The following is a 22,954-nucleotide window of genomic DNA, read 5'->3' as shown; positions in this document are numbered from 1 at the left end:
GGGTCGTCGCCCCATCGGGATGCGGCAGGCAGACGTCGGCTCCAGTGCATCGAGGAGGCGTTAGCGGGCACGGGGAGGCTCAGCCTCGGTGCCCAGCACGTGCGGGCTGGGACCTGCCACCACCGGGCACAGACACAACCCGGGACGCTTCCCTCGGTTCCCCTTTCTGGGCCGGGTGGCCCCGCTGGGACCGTCGGCCTCCAGTTGGCTTCCCCACCACGGTGGCTCCTGCACGGGGCAGTGGCTGCTCGCATGAAGCCCACGCTGCTCCCTCGGGTCGGGCCGGGTGAGGAGGACCAGGCGAGGACAGCAAGTGGCAGTGAGACGAAGACCCACGGGAGGCGCTGGGGGAGCGGTGCCGCCCCCAGTCCCAACTCCTGGGGTAGAACCGCCCGGGAGCAGCGGTCCATCACCGCACAGCCTCTGCCATCGGTAACGGGGGGCTGAGCAAAGCAACGAGCGACGCCTTCACACGGGCACGCCGCATAGCAGCGGTGCCCTGAGCCTAGTGGGGCAGCTCCCATCTACCCCGCTACAGCCGCATGGCATACAGCAAACCCCAGCAGAACCGGGCGGGCACAGCACGAGGCCGCAGCTCTGCACATAACGGCGCTGCGCGGGGTCACTTTTTTCCCCTAAGCCGCGAGCGGTGTCCCGGGACAGAAACGGAGAAGCGGAGTGCTGGGCCGCACGGCGGCTGCTGTCGGTTTCACTGGGAAAAACGAGTCCAGAGCGGCAGCGGTGATGCTGCGGGGAAGGGCGCGAGCGCGCGAGTACCGCACGGACCTCGGAGAACCCAGCCCGGGGCGATGGGACGCAGGGAAGGGAACGGGACTACAACTTCCAGCATCCCTTGCGCGGCGCGGCCTTCTGCCCCCGGCGTGCCTCGCGCGCAGGAACCGCCTGACCCCGCCCCCCGGGCCGTGACGCGCGCCGGTTCTATGGTAACGCGGTGACGTCACGCCCGGGGTGAGAGGTCACGGCGGCGCCGGGCTGAGGGCAGCGGAGCCGCGTCCCGGCCCCAGTCATGGCGGCCCGGCGGCTCCGCGGCGCCCTCCAGCTCGGGGCGCGGCAGCGGTTGCGGGCGGTGGCGGCCGCTCCTGCGAGGTGAGCGACGGGACCGGGCGGGGGCTGCGGGGACGGACGGAACCGGGAAGGCCCCACCGCGGGCCCAGAGGTCACCGGGTGCGGGGCGCGGCCCTGCGGGAGGGAGCACTGTGCACTGCGGGGCGGACGCGGCCGGGACAGCTCCCTGGGGTGGGGGGGGAACGGGGAACGGGCATAGCGGATCGGCGGCAGTCACTGTGCCCGGGACACCGGGGGCGGCGCGGGGACATCGGTGCTCCCGGTGCTGTCCCCACCGCCGCCGTTGACCTCTGCGCCCGGGACGCGGCCGACAGCAGCGCGCGGGGTGCGGCTGTTGGTGCGGCACTACGGGACGGGATTGGGGCACGGCCGCTCCCGCAGCCCCACCGGCCTCAGCTTGTCAGCACCTCACGACTCTCCTCGGTGGCTACCGGAGGGAAACGGGCCCTTCTTTCCTTCCGCGGCCACCGGTCCCGGAGAAGCACCGCTGCGATGATCCGTGCGCAGCTATAAATACCTGCGCTGCCCCGCGGCGCTGGAGAGCGTCCAACCGGGGCTGCCGTGTGGACAGCGGTGACCCACAGCTCCGCCACCACGGTGCTGTCACCTCGGATGGGTGACGTCATGAAGCTGCGGGTGCTGACAGCGGCACCGTGGGAGGACCCTGCTGCTGTAGGGCTGGGTGAGGGGACCCCACTTCCCAGGACCCCACCACTGTCAGGGCTGTGGAGGGCTGGGAGTGTCACTGCCTTCCTTCACACCGGGACAGCGGTGCCGTCCGCACAGCCCCGAGCAAGGTGGGAGGTGGAGGAGGGTGTTGGGGTTCAGCTGAGCCCTGTGCTGCCCCGGACTTGCAGAGCTGGGGAGGGGCCGTGGGCAGTTGTCCTCGCTCTGCCGGTCTGGATTAGGTGTCCCCGAGGTCAGGTTTCCCTCTGCTTTCCTCCTCTTATGCAACAGCAGTGCTGGCAGCAGCCGAGGCCGCTGCACTTGGACTTTCCCAGCCTCTCCCAGGGCGGGTTGGATGGGGCAGCTCCCCCACGCACCCCACAGTTGCTCCAAACTCAGGAGGGCTGCATGCAGCTCCAGCCAGTGCCCAGCACCACAGCCACCCCAGGATGTGCAGCAGAGCCGTGGGGCAGCCCCACGCCGCTTCCTTTACCCACACCTCTCTCCCACGCAGACACACGGCGCTGTGTGGCCTCAGGCTCGGCCGTCCGACGATCAGCACCGAGTGGGAACCTCAGCACACGCCCGCCCGCTCCTTCCTCAACCTCGCAGGGTCCTTAACCAACAAACGCAAGGAGTACTCAGAGCGGCGCATCATTGGGTAGGTGGTGCGGTGTCCCCAGAGCCGGCGCTGGGACCCCCCCTTCCCCGCTGCAGCGCCCGCTCTGCCCGCAGGTACTCCATGCAGGAGATGTACGACGTGGTCTCCAACGTGGATGACTATAAGACCTTCGTGCCCTGGTGCAAGAAGTCGGTGGTGGTCTCCAAGAGGACGGGGCACATCAAGGCTCAGTTGGAGGTGGGCTTCCCGCCCGTGTTGGAGCGCTACACCTCCATCGTCACCCTCGTCCGCCCGCACCTCGTCAAGGTGAGCGCGGCCCCAGCGCGGCCCCGGCCCCGCTGCGCCTCCGGACCTCCTGATCGCCTGCTCCCCCCAGGCCGTCTGCACGGATGGACGGCTCTTCAACCACCTGGAGACGAACTGGCGCTTCAGCCCCGGTATCCCCGGTTATCCCCGCACCTGCACCGTGGATTTCTCGGTAAGACCTTCCCAGGTCGGTGGCTGCAGAGGGGATCCGGCCCCGCGCCTCCTGCGGGGCGTTCACGCCGCCTGCTCTCCTCCCCAGATCTCCTTCGAGTTTCGCTCCCTGCTGCACTCCCAGCTGGCCACTGTCTTCTTCGACGAGGTGGTCAAGCAGATGGTGGCGGCCTTCGAGCGCCAGGCAGCCAAGAACTTCGGGCCTGAGACCCGCATCCCACGGGAGCTCATGTTCCACGAGGTCCACCAGACGTGAGGGCAGCGCGGCGGCTGCGGACTGTGCCAGGGCAACGGGGATGACAGCCCCCCCCCCACCCCACCCCCCTTCTTAAATATTTATTTGAGTGCATCTTTGCTGCCATTGCCTGGAATTCCCTCCCAGCCCCGAGGGCACGAGGTGGTGCTCCTGCCGGTGCAGCAGGGGCTGCTGAAAGCCCCCAGCCCCATTGCACCGCGGCAGGAGCCGCATCCCAGCGCTGGACTCCCTCATTTTGTAGCTGATATTGGTTTTAAGTTTTGTTTTAGTTTTTTTTTGGGGGGAGATTTTTTTTTTTTTCTTAAAAACCCTTCTTTCCTCTTAACTCTGCAAGGCCAGAGGGCTCCGGCTCCTACGGCCACGGTGGAGGAACTCCCGGGTCAGCTCTGCCTGCCCTGGAGAGGAGGAAGGTTGGTGCTCGCTGGCAGGGGAACCCGGCCGGATCCTGCTGGGGAACACAAGTGGTTGGCAGGGGTCTCGCTGCCAGGGCCCCCCCCGCCCCATGCCCTGGCTCTTCAGGAATATAAGGGAAGGAGAAGGGGCAGAGTGAGGCAGCAGCTGGGGCAGAGCTGTCAGCCCTTTGCCTGCAGCCGCTGCCAGGAGTGGAGCTGAGCCTCCGGCAGTGCCCGCACCACCGCCAGCCCCGACGTCGCACAGTTTGCACAAGTCACACGCACAGCAGGGGGATGGGGGGCTTGCTCTGACCGTCCCCCGTCCCCCCTTCCCCAACCCCTCTAACCCATTAGCCCTTTGCCACCCCAGGGACCAGCACGGCCCCAGCCTGAGGTGCCCCTTGCTCCCCCTGAGCTTCCCTTACCTGCAGCCTGGAGGACCCCAGCTCCGGCAGGCCATAACACCCACTGGGGGGGGCCGTGAGGGGCCCCCTGAGCCACCCCCCAGGCTCCCCCACTCAGCCCCCCCAGTTCCATCCCCATCAAAGAGGAGATCGTGGCCTTGCTGTCCAAGGAAGGACTTCTACATACATATGCCAATAAAGAGCATTTTCCAAGGATGAGCCTGGCCTCCTGCTCCTCACTGGGCAGCCATGGGGTGGGGAGGGGGGCAGGGTGGGGGATCTGCACCCCAAGACCACTAGGCTCCAGCCAAGTACCTGCAGGCACCCCTGCAGCCCTACAGGGGCAGCCCCATGTCTGCATCCAGCACCCATAGGGGGAAGTGGGGTGGGGTGGGGGACAGCAGCAGCTTGGGCTTTGTTAATAAAAACATTTATTTTGCATTTTATCGTTGTTTGTACAGAACTGCCCAAAGCCTGCGCTGAGCCGGAGCTGGGCCGGTAGAGGGGGGGGGCCCAGCTCTGGCTCCGGGGGCATCAGATGTGGGGATTCACACAAACACGGGGGGCGTGGGCTGGGGAGGAGTGTATCGAGGCCTTTCAAGGGGGGGGGGGCTGAGACATTCGTTCTTCACCAGCTGCCCCGAGGGCTGGAGCCCCCCCCGGGGGAGGGCGCGGACTGGAGTCTGGCACTGAACCCTTCTCGAGGTTGGGGGGAAGTGGTTGCAAGGGGAGGCCCAAGACCAACCCCCCCCCGGCAGCGGGGAGCGCTGGGGCTCAGTGTGCGTGGTGCTGCCGGGCCGGGGGCATAGGAGCCACAGGGGAGGGGGCCGGGCCCTGTGCTATAAGGAGGAGGGGGCACAGGGCAGGAGGGGCCCCCGGGGCTGCCCCCCCACAGCCGGAGTGGGGTTCAGTGCCGAGTCCGTCCCAGGCCCGGAGGCACTGGGGGGAGCAGCGAGCGCAGCCCTGACCCCATCCCTTTTTACCCGGACTTGTAGCCCACGAGCTGCATCAGCCCTGCGGTGCTCATGGATTTGGGGCGCTCCAGGGGGAAGCCCAGCGCCCGACTCCAGATGAGCTGCGAGAGGACACCCAGCGCGCGGGACACACCGAAGAGCACCGTGTAGTACTTCATCTCCTTCATGCCATAGTACTGTGGGGAGAACAGTGTCAGGGCAGAGCAGGGGGCAGCCAGGACACCCCCCCCCCCAGTAGTATATGGGGTGCTGGGGGCTCACCTGCAGCAGCACCCCGCTGTGCGCATCCACGTTGGGCCATGGGTTCTTGGCCTTGCCCTGCTCCAGCAGCACGTTGGGGACAATCTTATAGAGCTGTGCCACCAGCTTGAACATGGGGTCCTTGGGGAGGTGCTTGAGGGCGAATTCCCGCTGGCACGTGTAGCGCGGGTCCGTCTTCCGCAGCACAGCGTGTCCATAACCCGGCACCACCTGTGAGAGCAGTCAGCACCCGCACCCCCCCAGCCCCCATAAACCCACCCCCACCCCGACCCAGCACTCACCCGACCCGAATTGAGTGTGTTCCAGATGAAATCCCGCAGCTTCTCATCCGACACGTCCTGGCCAAGCTCCTTCTGCAGGTCCGTGAGCCACAGCAGCACCTCCTGCGGGCATGGTGGGGGTGAGGACAGCAGCATGCAGACAAACAGACGGATGGGGATGGACGGATGGATGGACAGAGACTGACAGGCGGACTGACAGATGAACACCCACCTGGTTGGCGAGGCCGTGCAGGGGCCCAGCCAGCCCGTTCATGGCAGCAGCAAAGGCGAGGTAGGGGTCGGACAGCGCGCTGCCCACCAGGTGACTGGTGTGGGCACTGACATTGCCCCCTTCGTGGTCACTGTGGGGCCGAGGGGCACCATTAGGTCTCCACACCCCACAGAGGGCCCCTGCAACCCCACACCCCCATCCCGGCGCTCCTATTGCCCCACACCGCACGCTGCCCAGGCACATCCCATGCCCCGAGGCAGAGCTGGGGCGGTGCAGCCCAGCACCTGTGGATGGTGAGGTAGAGGCGCATCAGCTCGATGAACTGGGGGTCGGTGTAGCCCAACATGTTGGTGAAGTTGTGGGACCAGTCCAAGTTGGGGTCGATGGCACCGATGCTGCTGCCCTCGCGATAAAGGTTGCGGTAAATCTTCGCAGCCACACAGGGCAGCTTGGCGATCAGGTCCATGGCGTCCTCATAGACAAACTGCAACAGATGGGGTGAGAAGAAGTGGGGGGGCGGCTGCAAGGTCCTGCCCTCCCCCTCCCCCTGCCCGGCCCCCCCCGTACCTCCCAGTACTTGACACGATTGATGCCCTCAGCGTAAGCGCGTGCGAATTTGCTCTCGCTGTTGAGGGCGGTGATGGCGGCGCTGAGCTGGGACATGGGGTGCAGGTTGGTGGGGAAGTTGTCCAACATCGTCACCACGTGGGAGGGCAGCGCCGCCCGCTTGGCCCATTCACGGGACACCCAGCTCACCTGCAGGGAAGGGGCACTGAGCTGGGGGCTGACAGCCCCCTCCCTCTCCTCCCCCTGCACGGTGGTCCCAGTGCATTACCTGCTCCTGGGTGGGCACCTCACCCGTCACCAGCAGCCAGAAGAGCCCCTCGGGCAGCGGCTCCTCACCCCCCGCCGCCTTGGGCAGCAGTTTCTGGCACTCAGGGATGCTGAACCCACGGAAGCGGATCCCCTGGAAGGGAAAAGTCAGCAGGATCAGGCACCAGTGCCTCTGTCCTATGGGTGCCTGAGTGGGGCAGGGGTGGGGGCAGCCTCACCTCATCAGGGTCCAGCACTGAGGTCTCATAGATCAGCCCCTTCATGCCCCGCATCCCTCCGTACACCTGCAGGAGGACAGAAGGACGGTACTCGTGGTTACAGGTGGCATAAACCCACAAACCAATGCCTCCCCCCCCCTTCCCCCCTGCCAGTGCAGCCGCCTCCACTCACCATGTCCACCGTGATCTGCCCGATGGCGGTGTTGCCATGCTGCTGTCGGAAGCTCTTGATCCTCGCCTGCTCCTTGGGGATCATGGAGGCCAGGACGTCCTTCAGGTTCTGCGGGGGGAGGGGATTGGAGGAGAGTTCGGGGAGCCGTGAGCCCCGCGTCGCTGGGAGGCACCAGGGGGGTACTGGGGGGGTGAAGCCGTGGGTCGGTGCTTACTGTGGCAGCGGTGGCAGCGTGGCGGGCGGTAAAGAGGACACAGGGAGCATTCTGCAGGAGAGCAGAGCTGGAGGTCACTTGGGGGGGTTACTGGGGGAGGGGGGGGTTACTTGTGGAGGTCCCGGTGGGACCCAGCGGGAAGGGCCCTGCAGTGCCACCCTCCATCCCGCACGGTTGTTGTGCCCACGCGTGATTCGGTCCCAGTAGAGGTTACGCCCCCGCTCCCGCCCCCCGCCCCGCACCCCCCACCGCACGGCGGAAGCACGAGGGGCCGCCGTTGCCGGCAGTTGGCGTTCCGCGGATTTCCGGCCCGTGGAGCTCCGCGCTTTGTTCCCCGCGCGCTGTGATCGCGGCCCGGAGGAGTCCCCCGCTCCTTCCCCCCCCCCCCCCTCGGTGCCGGTGCGGGCACCCCGGGACCGTGCACAGTCCTGCAGCGCTGGGTCCGGGCCAGACCCCCCCGGCACAGTGCCACCCCCCCCCCCACCCCGCGCGCACCGACTGTGACGCGCTTTTTTCCACTGCACCCGGGGAGGGCTCAGAGTCGCCCCGATCCCCGCACCCCCCCGCACCCCGACCCCCAGCCCGGCAACGGGTGAGGGGGGGGGCCAGCCCCACCCATTCACTCCGCGCGTAGTGACACCGCAGAAGGGACAACGGCGCCGCGAACAATAGCGCAGAGCGGAGCCCAAGGTCAGCGCACCCACCCCCCCCCCCCTCCGCACCGCGACACCGCACCGCGCGGAACCCCCCCGGGCTCTATGGGAGGAATCTGCGGGGCCGCCCCCGCACGGCAGCGCCATACAGTGACCCCTCCCCCCACGTTTCTCCCCGTACAGCGCCGTCTTCCCCCGTGTGCTGCACCCTAACACCCCCGCGGGGACCCCCCCCGCTCGGCCCCGCCCGCCCGCAGCTGTCACGGCGCCGCCGCCCGCTCAAGGTCACGCGTGAGAACGGCGCTGCGGGAACGGCGCGGGGCGGCGGCTGCGGACCCCGGGGTGGGGGGAGGGGGGGGCGTGGGGACCCCGCATCTCCCCGCGTGGATCACAACGGATCCCGCAGCGCCGAACCGAGACCGTGCAGAAATCAGCGGGCGGTGCTCCGCCGCTGCGGCAATGGGGATGCGGGGAAGGGGCTGAAGAGGAGAAGGATGAAGGCCGCACCCGGCTTAGCGCGGGGTCAGCGCGGGCTGAGGGCGCGGTGCGGGCGCTGATTCATTAATTAATTGAAGACGCATATCAGGCGGTGCGGGGCACCGAAAGAACACCCGTACCACCCCGCACCGCCGTTACGAAACGCACAACGCGGGAGCGGAGCTCCGCAAAGCTCCGCCGCTGCGGGGGCGCACCGGGCGCGGCCCCCCCGGGGTTCACCCGCACCGGGCGCTCCCCCCCACTCCGCCGCTCCTCGCGCTGCGCCGGTGCCCGCGCACCATGTGCTGATACCACCGGTGCCGCTGCGGCCCTGCACCCCCCGCAGCCCCTTTAAGGCGCCCCCCCTCCCCGCGTCGCCTCTTTAAGAACGCAGCCCCCCCCCCGCGGCGTCGCCCCTTTAAGGCGCGGCGGGGCCGGGCCGGGCGCGCTCACCTTGGGCCCGCGGAGGCGCGCGGCCGCGCGGCTGCCGGCAACGAGGAGCGTCATGGCGGCGCGGGGCGGAGCGGACGGAGCGGGCGCGGGACCGGGACCGGGAACGAAGCGAGCGGCGGCGGCGGCGGCGGCGCCCGGGGGTCCTCGGCGCGGCGGGCAGGGCGGGGCGCGGCGGCGCGTACGTTATTAGCATAGCCCCGCCCACCGCCCGCCCCCTCTTGTCTAAGCCGCTCGCTATTGGACGCGCGTTGTCCCTGGTGGGGCGGGGTTATGCAAATGTAACGTAGAGGGGCCGGGCTATAGGTGGCCGCAGCGTTCGCCTGATCTGAGCGTGGGGCGCGGTTATGCAAGCCCCGCCCCGTGACGTCACCGAATCACAGTGACATCACTGGTCGCTCTGTGACGTCATGCCTCCACATCACCCCCAACTCTCCCAACGTGTGCCCTCATTAGTGCTTGGCTGTGGCTCCATGCTGCTCTGCGATGTCACTATGCTGTGCAATGGCACCATGAAGTGCTCATCCCATGACATTGCCCAGCACTGCGGTGACATAAGAGGATGGGACACAGCAGCTTGGGGGGGGGGGGGCACGGTGCCCAATAACCCCAGGACATTGTCCTGGTGATCCCACAGTGGCACCACGTGACAAATGGATGGCACACTCACAACACCTAGGGGGACAGGGAAGTCTGCCTGCAGGGACTGGGGGTCACGGGGGCACTGAGGCAATGACTGCACTGAGCTACGAGGAAGAGCAGCCCATGGGCAAGGGGCACTGCGGTGCCAGCATCACTTCCTTGGGTATTGTGCCCTCCCTGCCCCAGCCTCGCCCCCAGTGAGGTGCACAGGAGCAACACCTGCCTGTGTTGGGCCCCATTTATTGCCTCCCACATTGGGCCCCGGGTGCCCGACAAACCCCCAGCAGCACCGCTGTCCCTACGGTGGCTCCAGGCAGCAGCAAAGAGCCTGAAGCTGTGCATCAGCCACCAGAATGTTCCCAGCCAAAGGATGCATCCCTGCCCATGTGGCAGTGGATGGAGAGCGAATAAATAGGCCAGGAGAGTCCCCCCCCCGGGGTGGGGCTGAGGCTGTGGGGCAGTGTAGTAGTGTTGGGGGTCAGCACAGCCCGGGGCCAGCGGCGTCACAGCTCATCGTGCGGAAGGTGCAGCGCATGGTCACAGAGATCTGTGGGGACAAAGCAGTGCTAAGAGCCCCGTGCAGTCCCCCTCAGCCCCCACCCCTCCCCAAAGACAAACTTGAAAGCACAGGGGTGCCAGCAGTGGACCCAAACCGGTGCCAGGGTGCAGGTAACAAGTGTGGAGCACGCTCATTAATAAAGGAAGCACAAAGGTCGCGGCGTGCCCTGACCCTGGTGTTTGTGAACCAGAAATAGCACCACGGGGCCAGGAGTGGGCGCACAGCCATTGGCTGCGGGGGGAGCACAGGGCCAGAGCGGCCAATGGGGACAGCGGGTCAGATGCCCTGGATCGCCCTGAGCATAGCACCCAAAAAAAGCCACAGGGTCAGCAGCACGGAAAGCAGGAGCACAGCGCTGTGCTCCCACCCTGCAGCTCCTGACCCAGTGCTGGGGCTGCTCTGCACCTCCAGGAGAAATGTCTTTCTGTCTATGGTAAGTGTTTCTCAAAGAGAATAGGGGAACAGCACAGGCAGCCCAAGGGAGACTCGTGGCTGGGGGAACAGCCCCAAGTTCTCCACAGGGAGAGATCACAGAGATGGCTCTGTGCCCCTTGACGTGTCCCCTCCCCCAGTGGATGGCAGAGAGCTCTCCCTCCTCCCTCTCTCTGCTCACCCGTCCGCTTGCTGCAGAGCCGGTCCTTGACATTGTCAGCCTCGTGGGACAGGAACTCAATGAGCTCGTCCTCATACTCCTCAGCAATGCTCTCGCACTACAACAGAACCACGTGGAGATCAGCAACAGAACCCAGGGAGCCACGAAACCCACAGCGGTTCCCCGCACGTACCGCAAACTTGAGGCTGGAGGCCACGTCGCCATCGATTTTGACCCCGGAGAGGTCCATCTTGGTCCCGTCGTGGGAGATGACGCGCACATAGCTCTTACGGTGCGTGGACGGATCCACCTTCTCCCCGTACTCCTTCATCTTCTCGCACACCCGCTCCAGCAGCTCCGTCAGGTGCGCCTCGGAGCGGGCATACGGCACCTACAGGGCCGTGGAGGGGGGTCAGAGTTGGGAGAGCAGCGCTGGGGAGGACCGGGACACAGTGCCAGCTATTACCACGACACCACAGTTCCCGGTTCGGGGCTCACCTCCACCACCGACTGACTGCCGTCGGGGTTGATCCGGAACGAACCCATCTGGATGGTTTTCCGGGGGTCGACCTGGGCGATCTCCCACTCCAACTCGTCCACCAGTGCCCGGCACGCTGCGGGACGGGTACGTCAGCGGCCTCGCAGCCCGACATCCCCGCGCAGCAGCCGCCGCACGGCGCACGGAGCTGATCCCCGCCGGTACCCCGTCCCATCCCGTCCCGCCGCACCTCCGCAGTGCAGGTCCTGGCTCCGCCGGGCGCTCACCGCGGGCAGAAGAGCGGCCACAGCCGCGGCCACACACAGCGCGGCCGGGATGGGGATACGCTCCCTCCTCATCGTCCTCATCCTCCGCCCCGGCCGCGCGGCGCCCGTTCCCTGCCCGACCCTCACCCGCCGGGGCCCGGCCGAGCCCCCGTCCGCCACCGCCGCCCCCCGGTCCCGCCGCCTCCGGGCCTGCCCGTCGCGGTGCCTGTCCCGCCGCGCTCCCTCGGCCGCGCTGCGGCGGAGAACGGCTCCTCCTGGAGGGCGGCGGCGGAGGCTGCCGGGGCAGCGGTGGCTGCCGTGAGGGGTGAGGCCACTCCTCGGCCCTCGGCGGGACCGCCCCGAGCGCAGGCAGCGCCTCGGCCACCCCACGGCGAGGAACGAGGCCCCGGAGCTGCCAGGGCCCGGCCCGCGTGGCGGTCGGCCCCAGGGGGGCGGGACCTACGGTGAACGCGCCCCCGACGGCCTTTCCCGCCTCTTTGTTTGCATATCCCGCCCCCTCCTTTTGGCCCCGCCCCTTCTCTCTCGGATCCCGTTCCCGTAGCAAAAGAGGCGGCGGTGCGAGGGGCGGTCTGAGGGCCTTTATGGGTGCGCCCGAACCGGCGGGCGGACAACACGGGCTGTGCCGCGGTACTACCGGGCACGGGCGGGGAGTGTGGGTCCAAGGGCCCTAGGGCAGTGCTGGGCCCTGGGCAGCCCTGGCCCCACTGCTGGTTCCAGGCCCAAATGTTCTTTGTCCCCATCACAGCGCCAGCACGGGGGGAAACACGGCCCCATCTGCAGAGACAAAGTGGGGTCAGAGGATGTGGGGCAGAGGTAGAGGGGGCCGGGGTCCTGGTGCTTACGCTTGGGGCTGCTCTGGCTGTCAGGCTCGGGCACTTTCCAGTCCAGCTTACGGCCTTTCTCGTAGAGGGCCTTGAGCACCTTGCGGAAGTCATCAGGCTCACTGCCACCCTGGCTCAGCTCCAGGTATTTGCGGTACAGCTGCAGCGCCGTGCGAGCGTCCTCGATGCTGTCGTGGGTCTCACCTTGGATCTTCAGGTCTGCGGGGAAAGCTCAGCTCAGCAGGGGGCTGTCCACGTGGTCCCATCATGGGAGAAGCCTCAGGGAGCTGCTCCTGGCCCCCATGGATCCCAGGAGGCAGTTACTAACCCAGGAAGTACCAGGCGAGGAAGCGCAGGGAAATCATCCTCTTCCTGGGGATGTGGAATAGGTACACAGTGTCAATCACCTGGTCCTTGGGCACCTGGAGGGCAGAAGTTACTGCTGGCAGTGCACAGTTCCTCACGCAGGGGCTGCTCTGGGGCCCCCATCCCACCCAGGACACTGTGGGTCTGCAGGGGTGGGCCTCAGCGCTCTCACCATGAGGTTGATGACACGGAAATCCTTCTGCAGCCCATGGCCCACAAACTTGACACCCACATCGATGAGGAAGCGCAGCTTCAGGTAAGTGGATTTGAGAGTGGTGAGGTGCTTAGAGGAGATCTTGGCATCCAGGTCTCCAGGCTTGATCCCCGAGTACTGCGTCAGGTAATCCACCACCTGTGGTGACAGAGCACATGGTGCTGGGCTGGGACAGTTGGGGCACCCATAGGATTTTTATCGTCCTTGTTCCTCCCAGCATCCTAGGGAGGGTGCTGCCATTACCCCAGATGCCCCTCCAGGGAGCAGCAGACAGAGGGGCTGTGCCACCCCTGCAGGGGTGGGAGCTGCACAGGGCTAGCAGGGGCACCATACCTGCTCTTGGGTGGAGATATAGTCATCAATGAAGGGGACGCCCTCATTAGGGCCCTGGCCCCGCACGCATGTGATCCTGGCCACAGACATCTGGCTGGGTTTGATAGTGGATTTGGTCCCATCACTGCGCAGCTCAGCCTCCTCCTGCGATGGAGAGGAGAGCTCAGGGCCAGGCAGCTCCTGCTGCCCCGTGTGACCTGGCACAGACACAGCACCCTGTCCCCCACTGCCTGACCTCATTCAGCGTGACAAACTCAGCATCCAGCCCCACCAGGTCTCCTGCCTGTGGCATCTCGCTCAGCATGAGGGGGATGAAGGTGGCGTGGCATTTGCGCTGTTTGCGAGCCAGGGAGGCCTCCGCCAGCAGAACATTGGCTTCAATGGGGTTCTTGACTGCAGGAAAAGGGGGGGGAGGGAGGGGGGCAAGGATCAGCTGGGAGCAGACAGCTTGCTCCCACACAGCCACTTCCTTTCAGACACTCACTGATGAGGTTGTACTTGGAGTTGAGGTTCCTCCGGGCATAGTACAGGATAGCAGGCACCTTCCAGCTCATGTCAAACTGCACCGCCTCGCACTGCAGGAAGGGAAGGACAGGGCCCCCGGGGGGTTGGGATGTGTCAGGGTGCTCCCACGTAGGGCAGGAACCTCCCTGCACCAGGGCTCGACACCAGGGGAGGAGCCACTGGGCTCCCTCACCAGCAGCCACAGGCACTCACCTTATCCACAGGCTCAATGAGGAAGTCGTTGAAGAGATACCACTGCTGGTGCGTGACTCCCTGCAGAGAGAGGCACAGACACTGCATTAGGGCCCCCCTGGGCAAATGTAATGACTCCTCTACCCAGCTACTGGGGACAGGGGTGTGACCATGCCATATGGGAACTCCCTCCCTTCCTGGGACACTGAGGGGAAATCCCTGCTGGCCTGGGTGGTGACAAGTGTAAACGAAGCTCTGGGGCTGGACGGGCACTCCACAGAGATGCAACAAACAACAGGCAGGGATGCAGTCTTGACACATTCTGGGAATTCCTGGTTTGAGCATCTCCACCAAACAGAAGGATTGCCCAGACCAGCCCTGTTTCCTGTGGAAGGGAGGTGAGGTCACAGCCCCTACCTGGAACCACAAACACAGGCTGCCAATGCACCCAAGACCCAGGAGGAACTAGCCCAGTAAGAGTGGGAAGAGCTCTTCTTTATCCCCTTCCTCCCCCCATAGCGTGCCTGAGAAGCACTCGCCTGTTGAAGGCTTCCTGACATCCAATAAATTACACTCAATACTTTACTAAGAGAGCAAGAGCACCGGGAATGGTTCCATTAGACAACCCAATTCCTGAACAAGCTCTGCTCAAGAAATCCTAGGCAAGGCAGGAGCGCACCAGTCCACAGGGCATCTCACCTCCTTCCTTTGGTGGTAAGTCTCTCCCACTTTGATGTGACCCACCAGGCTGCCTCCCGTGCGGGAATCCAGGATGTGGACAACTGTGGCCATGAGATCGTAGACATACACCGACTCAGGGTCATCAGATGGACTCAGCTGCAGGAGGAACCAGCCCCAGGGGAAAATGTCTGAGCCCATGACTTGCCATCTAGGCAGTTGCCAGATCTCCATCCCAAACCCCAGAGCTCAGACGTGCAGAGTTTTCCAGGCCAGCCACACCTGAGGCGTGGAGCTCAATCAAGGCATCTCTGAGATGATCCCTTTATCTCTCACCCACATACAGTCAGCAGAAAGTGGTTCTAAAGCGGTTCTGTTCCTGCAGCCCCACGTGCACACAACCACACAGTCCCACAGCGATGTCATCAGCCTTTACCTCATCGCTTTCACTCCAGTTGCACACATCTAGCTCCTTATTCTTGGTCAGCCTCATCTTGATGGCGTGGGGGATCCAAATGTTCTTCAGTTCCTCCACAGAAGGATACGAATGCCCCACCTCGGGGTTTCCCAGTTCCTTCCTGCAAGGAGAATCACAGAAGGCAGAGCTGGAAGCAGTCATGAGATGCAGCCTTGGTCCGATTCTCCAGGGCAGGATTTATACCACCCAACCTATCCATCAGCCAGCTCCTTCATAAGCTTTCCTCTGCATCTTCCTAGATCAGAGCCCTGGGAAAGCTAATGTCAGCCTAAAAGGGCTGATACATGGCCCTGGGTCTTTTGTCAGTCTGAAAAGGAATGGGTAACAGAGAGCGAGGGCTCAAAAATGGATCACCAGGGTATCTGAACAGTACGCAGCACAGAGCACCTACGCAGGGTCACTCTCAGGGCAGCAATGAGACTGTTCCAGTTTAGGGTCCACAAGGAAGTATAAACAGGTAGACTATGGAATGATTATTAAATGAGAAACGGCCCCGGATTCTGGAACAATCCAGATGGCATCACTGCTCAGCTAGAGCTGCTTTCCCAGGAACAGTCACTTACCAATCTCCAAGAGAGATTTCTTGTCCTTTGGTGATCTCAAAGCCTCCTCTCTTCATCACGGCTCTCTGAAAGGCATACTGACAACGAAACACAGGGAAGTGTCAGCACAGAGTGACAGGCAGGGCTCAGGAACACGTGGGTGACAGCCAGGCCAGCAGCAAAGAAAAGACAGACTGTGAAGTCAGTGACAGGGAAAAAGACAGCAAGGGAAACCCAGCTGTCCACCAGCTCTGCTGTGCTTGTACTTGGGGAAGCAGGCACTGCCTCGTTGCTCCTAGGTCCTAGGGGGTTGGGGGAATGAAAGCGTGACTCTACTGAAGTCCTGTCAGCTTTGTCATAGCAGATCTTGTCTTTTCCAATTCCAAATGCACAGCTCATGCTATGTGCCATGACCAAACACCAACAAGTCCTCTCCAGACAAAGTATGGTGATGCTTGAGTTGCAAAGTATGGTGGAGAGCAAGAGACCATTAGAAATGGCAAGATCACAGTGAAAACAATTCCGAAGAATGGGACACGCAGCAAACCCCGTGTGGCAGGGAGGACAAGCCTGCTTCTGCCCCAGAGGGTCTCCCCCACCTCAGCCTGTGTCTTCCAGAAATCTGCTTCCTTGGAGCTGTTCACCTCACAGTTAATGACCAGGACATCTGGCAGGCAGCGGATATTCCGGGTCTGGACCTGCAGGAAGAGTGGGAGATGGAAGGAAGGCAGCACAAAGAGCCCCAAGAAAGGCTCAGAACTGGATGTGGCACATTATGTCCTTTCCCCTCTTCCAAAGTCTTTGCCTGTAGTGCTCCCCCCACTGCCTGGTAAAGTTTCTTGAAACCAGAGTATACTATAAGGGAAATTGAGGCAGGAAGCAGGCTCCCACACCCCCAGAGCCTCAGAGGCTGCATCAGAATACGTGTGCTTGGCTCCCAGGGGCTTCTCCCCACCCCAAAGGCTTCAGATGGGATCTGCATGACCCACGTTCCAGCATCATGCAGCCCCAGCAGGCCACGGAATACCCTGCACCATGCCAGCTCACAGGCCAGGTGAGGAACCGAATCTCCTGCATCCACTCAGAAGGTTCCCTGCTGACTGATGGAGAAACTGCCCTTGCTCAGCCTGAAGCACTCACACCCTTTTCTTTCCCACACCCCCCAGCCTGCAGCTCCCTCTCTGGCTCACCGTGGGCTGATACTTCTCACAGTTCTCACACCAAGCCTGCGTGTTCTGCTCCAAGCAGATGCTTCTCTTTAAAATTTGGGCAAACTCATAGTCTTTCACTGGTTTTTCTGAAGGAAGAAAGGACAATAACGTCACCTTCCAATATACACATCTTTACCGATTTAGCTCAGCCAGACCTCTGGGGTTTTCCTCACAACCACCAGGGAGAAGGTCAACCCCCAAATCTGCTTTCCTGCATCCCAAAGCTCAACTGCTGGCCCTGCCACAGCCCAGGCCAGATGACTGCAGGAGTTCCTCAGGTGTCTGTCAACTCAAAAAAACCACGGCTCATCCATACAGCTAACAAACCCTCACGTGGCTGTCCTGTCCCAAGGGGAAGGCAGCAGGGTGAAACCTGCAAGCCCTGCCCACCCTTGCTGGTTACCAGTGCTCTCCGGGTAGGAGAGGGTGAAGAGCAGCGTGGAGGACACACGGACAGTTTCTTTTCCACAGCGACACATGCTGCAGTTCTCCACCTCACAGCTGAACAGCTGACCAATAACCGAGTCCCCTGAGGACCCAAAGGTGCTGGAAGGAAAAAAAAAAAAAAAGGGTTAGCAGGATCACAAAAATCCCTGCTGAGCAGGGATGGGTGGTACAGAGAGTCAAGCACTGGGGGACAGATGGTGCCAGACCATCTCCATGCCCCATTTACTCTCCATCCTGCCAGCAGGCCAGGGAAGTTACCTGCTGCCAGCACCCCGATATGCCTGTGGTCCCTCCTGCTCCTGGGTCTCCTGGTGCAGCTGGGTAAGGATGAAACGGTTCCAGCTCTGAATCAGCCGCCCCAGGTTCACCTTCCCTGTGGCTTCGTCTGAGTCAGCCAGGATCAGACCCAGTGCTGAAGCCTCTGGGATCGTGCGGAAAGCCCGCAAGAAATTGCTTCCCTGAGGATGGAGCAAGAATGGTATGTCACAGCCATCAAATAACAGGAGTTTCCATCTGTCTGATGCCATTTCTTCAGGACCCAGCACCACCCTGCTCCTCTGTGATCTCTTACCCAGTTGCATCACACTGTCTGGGCTTGCCACTGACCTGGCAGGGATCTCCTCGGGACAGATCAAGCATGTGGAAGAGCAATCCCAGCTCACAGCCCAGGCAGAACTCCTTCTGGCACAGGTGGTTCTGGACCAGGCAGCGGACAGGCTCCAAAAAATACAGCACCTGGTGGACACAGAGACATCAGAGGTGGTCCCAGGGCTGCAATAGCCTGGGCAGGGCTGGGCATCTCCCACCTGGATCATGCAGTTGCAGTAGGCATTGGGGATATGGGGCTCCAAGCCTGCAAACAGTGTCTTGTTATAATGCTTGAAATCAAAATCTTCCAGGCCCAGCTTGGAGTATTTGATTGTGACCTGAGGAGAGACGCAGTATGTCTAACAAATGCTCTCCCACATCACAGGGCATCCACAAAACGTCCTGGTCTCCCCATGGACGTGTAAGCTGGTACTGGAGCCCACATGGGTCCTTCGAAGGCTACCTTCCTGTACTTCTTGGCCACCATGTAGAGGTGAGGCTCCTCCTCCCGCCCGATTGGGGACTCAGGAACTTGGCTGAAACTGTCGAACTCATTGTCTGCCTCTTTTAACCGATAGGGGATCTGTGAGGGAGAAGAGAAGGGAAGAGCAGCTGAATCCTGAGGTGAAGCACCACGAACTGAAACAAACAGCTCCTGGGCTTTCCTACCTCCCCAAATGAGCAAAGGAATAAACCAGAAAGGAGCGGGGCCCTCCCTTAACCTGCACAAGTCCTCTACACCTTCCTTCTTACAAGGGACTTATCACTGTGGGGAAACTACAGCGGTGCTGCGGGCAAGGGTGAAATGCAGCAGTGTTTTCCCAAGGGCAGGGACATGCCATGTCCACAAACCTCTGCACCAAACAGTTCAAACCTTCTCTGCCACAGAGCGAGTGGGACCAGGCACAACGTCCTCCTGAGGGCACGTACCTGGTTGCGGAGCTTGGTCCTTGGGTTTGGAGCGTAGCCAATGAACCCCACTTTCTTCATGGTGCGCAAAATCTCAGGATCTACCGGAGGAGCTCGCCTACAAAACACACTGTGACTCAGAGGCCGCTCTGTTTGGCAGCACTGCTTAATGGAGTGCCTTGCTGGACCCACCAGAGGGTCACAGAGGTTCCTCTCATTCAATCATTCCCCCAGGAAACACACTATTCATTTTTAGCCACAATAAAATACTGGACCAGCACAATCCAGGACTTTTTCCACACCAGCTTTCACTGAGGGAGACTGTCAGATTACCTGGGTGCTGGGGCTGAGTTGGCGGCAGGCCAGTCTGACAGCAGGGTCTCACTGGTCAGTGGCACAGGGATGAGAGAGAGTGGCACGAGGTCCTGATTCCAGTCCAAGTGCGGCAGCGTGTCGACAATGCAGGGCAGAGCAAAATCGGTCTCCCGGGAGTAGGTATTGAAGGTGACCTCTGGGGAGTCGGCCCAGAGGTGCACACACCCCTCGGAGTCACCAAACGCCAGGGCCTGCTTGCTGGCCGAGACGTCGAAGGTCATGATCAGCGGCCCCACGGTGTTCACGTGGAAGATGTCGGCCGGGTTGGCGAGGCCAGTGGGCTCACAGAACTGGCACTGACCTGAGGGAGGGAAGTGCAGAATGAGGCAGCGTCAGGACAGCGCTCGCTGACGGGACCAGCTGAGCTGGCAGGGGGCAGACCAAGCGCTCCACCAGCTCAGTCCTGCTGCGACTCAATGCTGACCCAAGGGAAAAGCAGCTTCCTCACCTGTCTGGGAGATGATGGCCAGGCGAGAGGTGTAGGTGGGGATGAAGCGGAGGAAGAAGGGGTCGATGTGGACCTGCAGAGGGGTGGTGGCTCGCATCATGCGCAGGTCGTACACCTTCAGGAAGCGGTCGCAGGCCAGGCCGTTCATCCGGCTGGAGAAGCCACAGGTCACCAACAGGTTCCCGTGGACGTCAAAATCGGACAAGCTGCCTGAGTAGGCATCAAACTCGTGTTCCACCACAAACGTGCGCAGATCCCGCAAGGACACCTGGGAGGGTAAGACTGGTCACCCTCTGAGCTCTGGATTGACCCCAGGATACCCAGGGGGATCTGAGCATCAGGATGGCTGACAGCATTACCTTCCCTGAGGTGTGCCCGCAGAAAAAGAAGCGGTTTGATTGCCTCATGATGGTGATGCCAGGTACCTCCACGGTGTACTGGAAAGGACAAAGAGCAGCAGGGTGAGCACCAGACAAAGCACCCACAGGACACAGTGCTGTGGAGAAGGAAGGGCGGGGTACCCGTGGTACCTTCTGCGTCTCCTGGACAGTGTTGAGGTCTATCTCGATCACGTGGTTCTGCAGTCCCCCGACCAGCAGAGTGCTGCTGTCCGTGAGCAGGAGGCTGTGCATGTCCTCAGCCTCATCCATGCTGCAGAGGAGAGAGGATAGCCCCTGTGCTCACACTGAGCTCTGGGACACAGCAGGGAAGGAGTCTGGGCACTGTGACCATTCCCTTGTTCCCAGCTGCCAGGGCAAAGCACTCACAGGTAGTCAAATATGATGAGGCCTCCTCGTGACATGCACTTCAGGTTGGTTTTGGTCAGGAAAAGGACCCCACTCTCCAGGCTTTGGATCTGCCGGATGTCATCGCTGCTGTTTACTTGGAAGGAGGAGTATCGCTCCAGTGTTGGGCCAAAGAACGAGGTGGCGTGGCCCTGAAAGTAGTGGGAGAGGATTGTCAAGACCCTGCGTGAAACACAGGCAAAAGCTGCTCTACTCTGTACTGCTTGGATCCAGGCTGGCTGCCTTGCTGCTTCAGCCACTTAGAGAAGGGCATCTTGCCTCTCTGTCTTGACAGAACCATGAGAGGTTGTTCAGACTTTCCTTTTTTCTGCAGGAATGAGTAAAGAACCAAAAGTTCCACCACCCCAAGAGGTCAGGGCTGCAGCACCTGGAGACTCTCTGACAGACAAACGAGGCTGAGCATTTCCCACACTATTCCAGCTCAGCCACTTCCAGCTCTTTGCATTTGTGTGGAACAACTCCCAGATCCAAGCCGGCATTTCCAGCTCAGACCCAGCCCCAAGCCAGTGCTCCATTCTCAACCAGCTTGCCTCCAGCAGGTCAGAGTACACAGATCTGGGGCCACAGCTGCCTCAAGGCACCTACCCCATGGTTCCCAACCCACAGCATTTCTTCATGGAGGTCAAAATGGGAGACAGAGACGGGCACGCCCACTTCAGAGACAGCAGTGTGCAGCTCGCTGTACATGCCCTCCACGATGTGCACAGACTCTGGCACTGCAATGCCCTCTAAGGGCACCCCCTCGGGATCCAGCTCCACGTTCTGCAGCAGGCTGGGGTTGAGGTGGGGGTCTAGGACGGGATCCAGTGCCGGGTGCAACGTGGGTGCATACTCAGCAAGGGAGGGGTCGAGACCTTCAAAATTCATGGTGAAAACCAACGGCTCCCTTTGGAACAGAAAAGGAACTAAGTTGGTCAGTCAGAAACACCAAGGGCCGCGATTCTTAGAATCACCGCGCAGGGCCCGTGACTACAGGGGCGATGGAAAGGCGCTGGAATCTCCGCCGAGCAGAAGGTGCACCTCTCCGGGCTGCGCTCACAGTGCAGCCCCGTAAAGCCCCACCCCGAGATGCACTCAGCAACTTATCACGGCCGTGAACCGCGAGGACGAAGCCCACCGCCCCACCGCCCCTCCGCCCCTCCGCCCGGTGCCCCGGACCCCCACCACTCGCGCGGGGCTCCCACCGACCCCCCCGCACCTCCACCTCCAGAGCCGCCCCAGGCGGGCGGGACCGCGCCGGCCCCGCACCTGCCCCTTATCTCCGCGGCCGGCGCGGGGCAGACGAGCGATATCGGCTCCCGCAGGCCCAGAACAGCCGCGGGGCGCACCCAAGCAAGCCCGACGCAGCACGGGGGCCCGACCCCGGCCGAGCGCTCCCCGCAGAGCCCCCAACCGGGAGCGTTACCCACAACCCCCCGCGCTCCGGCCAAAGATCCCACGCTGCCCCGCACGAGGAGAACAGAGGCGGCTGTCACGCGCGGAACGCCGCGCGCTGCCGTTACCGAGCGGCCCCGGGCGGAGCCCGCCGGGAGCGACCCGGCCCCGTCCCGCTGCTCCCCTCCTCACGTCGCTATAGCAACCGCGCCCCCCGCCGTCCGGCCCGGAAGTCGGCCCGGCGAGCCAATGGTAGCGCGGTGCTGTGTGCTGTGGCCAATCAGTACCTGAGAGAGGCGGGACTAAGCGGAGCGGTGGGCATCGTACCGGACGGCGCGGCGGAGGGGACAGAAAGTTGCGGGTGGCGGCTCGCGTTCTGGATGTGGTGGTCCGGACAGCCCCGCGCACCCACCCGCACTGGGGCCAGGCTGGGCTCTTGGCGGTAGTTCTCCGGGATCCCCCCATGGAACCCCAAGTGTTGCGTGTCCCTTGGCCCCGGCCGCCCCCGACGGCCCTCGCAGCGTCCCCCCCGGTGTCACGTTGTCTCGTTGTATCCAACAGTGTCCTCTCCCGGCGCCCCCGGTCCGTGGCCACGGTGCCTCCTCATGCTCGGCGGTGCCGCACTGCTCCCTTGTCCCCCGGAGCCCCGCGGCTGCACTGAAGCCCCCGAGACGGGGACGCCTCCAGGAGCTCCTGGGATGGGGACACCCCCTGGAGCTCAGCGGAGGGGAACCGGGGTCGGGAGAGTCCGGAGGACCCAGATCCCACCCCCGAATCGGCGCTCAGGACGCGGTGCAGCCGGTGGGGGTCCTGGGGATGCGCGGAGGGTCAGGCAGCCGTTGAGTCCTGGGGGTCGGTCCGAGGCGAGGGCGCAGCCCGGCGGTGGGGGGGCCGTGCCTGGGGAAGGCCGGGGGCAGCCCCTCCGGGCGGGGACCGGGAAGCGCAGGAGCCGCCCTGTCGGGGCCGCCGGGATTGCGGAGCTGCGGGCAGCAGGGAGGAAGGGGGGCGGGCAGCCGGGTGTCCCGGGACGGCGGGGAGCGGGACAGCAGCGGGGCCTCCGCTACCGTTTCCCCGAGAGGCACTGGGAACAAGGTGCGGGGACGTGGGGACATCAGGGGAGCATTGCGGGACACCTGCGGGGCCGCCCCGTCCTGCAGTGCGCAGATCCGCGCCCGTCGCATCGCACCGCGTCCCGGGAGCGGATCCGCGAGGAGCGGTGCGGTGCGGGGGGAGCGCAGGTGTGTTCGGCACCGTCCGCGGTGCCGCCGGGCGTGGAGCCTCCAGGAACTGCCCCGGGTTTTCCTGCCCGTCCCGTCGGGGCGCGGGGCCGGAGCGGGGCGCGGCGGGGCGCAGCCCGGGGACCCCGGCCCGGTATCGGTTCTGCTTTCGGGGGAGGCGGCGATTTCGCAGTAACGGGGGGTGGGTGCCACCTGCCCCGGGGATTCCCCACCTGCCGCCGCCC

At 63.4% G+C, this 22,954-nt stretch overlaps 3 protein-coding genes across 4 annotated transcripts; 1 reads left to right on the top strand and 2 right to left on the bottom strand.

The window, feature by feature from the left end:
- Positions 1-962: 962 nt before the first annotated feature.
- On the top strand, positions 963-4,122 carry COQ10A (coenzyme Q10A). Its single transcript, XM_065753915.1, has 5 exons — positions 963-1,107; positions 2,267-2,413; positions 2,488-2,680; positions 2,751-2,852; positions 2,940-4,122. Exons 1-5 carry the CDS (start codon positions 1,028-1,030, stop codon positions 3,105-3,107), a joined length of 690 nt encoding a protein of 229 aa, XP_065609987.1. The 5' UTR covers positions 963-1,027; the 3' UTR covers positions 3,108-4,122.
- Positions 3,395-8,810, bottom strand: CS (citrate synthase). Of its 2 annotated transcripts, XM_065753898.1 has the most exons (12): positions 8,652-8,810; positions 7,069-7,119; positions 6,855-6,962; positions 6,683-6,748; positions 6,466-6,597; positions 6,198-6,386; positions 5,915-6,114; positions 5,631-5,760; positions 5,420-5,521; positions 5,139-5,348; positions 4,887-5,053; positions 3,395-3,552 (listed from the first exon to the last, which is right to left on the bottom strand). In XM_065753898.1, the coding sequence occupies exons 1-12, from the start codon at positions 8,703-8,705 to the stop codon at positions 3,429-3,431; spliced, it is 1,533 nt and encodes a 510-aa protein (XP_065609970.1). In that variant the 5' UTR covers positions 8,706-8,810; the 3' UTR covers positions 3,395-3,428. The 2 variants fall into 2 exon arrangements, with proteins under 2 accessions (XP_065609970.1, XP_065609969.1); XM_065753897.1 differs by lacking the exon at positions 3,395-3,552 and having other exon boundaries at positions 4,318-5,053.
- A 705-nt stretch (positions 8,811-9,515) lies between these two features.
- Positions 9,516-21,216, bottom strand: PAN2 (poly(A) specific ribonuclease subunit PAN2). Its single transcript, XM_065753927.1, is given in 32 exon segments — positions 9,516-9,837; positions 10,463-10,559; positions 10,635-10,832; positions 10,940-11,055; positions 11,170-11,509; positions 11,511-11,651; positions 11,653-11,928; positions 11,930-11,980; positions 12,128-12,246; positions 12,356-12,449; positions 12,566-12,745; positions 12,941-13,084; positions 13,176-13,333; positions 13,425-13,515; positions 13,658-13,717; positions 14,336-14,473; positions 14,751-14,892; positions 15,356-15,432; positions 15,934-16,032; positions 16,525-16,631; positions 16,949-17,091; positions 17,251-17,450; positions 17,599-17,727; positions 17,799-17,918; positions 18,044-18,163; positions 18,511-18,607; positions 18,823-19,165; positions 19,313-19,580; positions 19,672-19,749; positions 19,843-19,963; positions 20,080-20,249; positions 20,704-21,216. Coding segments are annotated over 32 exon segments (4,743 nt in total). The 5' UTR covers positions 20,986-21,216; the 3' UTR covers positions 9,516-9,793.
- Positions 21,217-22,954: the final 1,738 nt, after the last annotated feature.

This window comes from Cyrtonyx montezumae, unplaced genomic scaffold, assembly GCF_038088225.1.
Source record: "Cyrtonyx montezumae isolate F1298 unplaced genomic scaffold, pur_monq_1.0 scaffold_85, whole genome shotgun sequence".
Taxonomy (NCBI): domain Eukaryota; kingdom Metazoa; phylum Chordata; class Aves; order Galliformes; family Odontophoridae; genus Cyrtonyx; species Cyrtonyx montezumae.
Note: the sequence above shows the minus strand (reverse complement) of the source record. Positions and strands in the feature narration are given on the sequence as shown.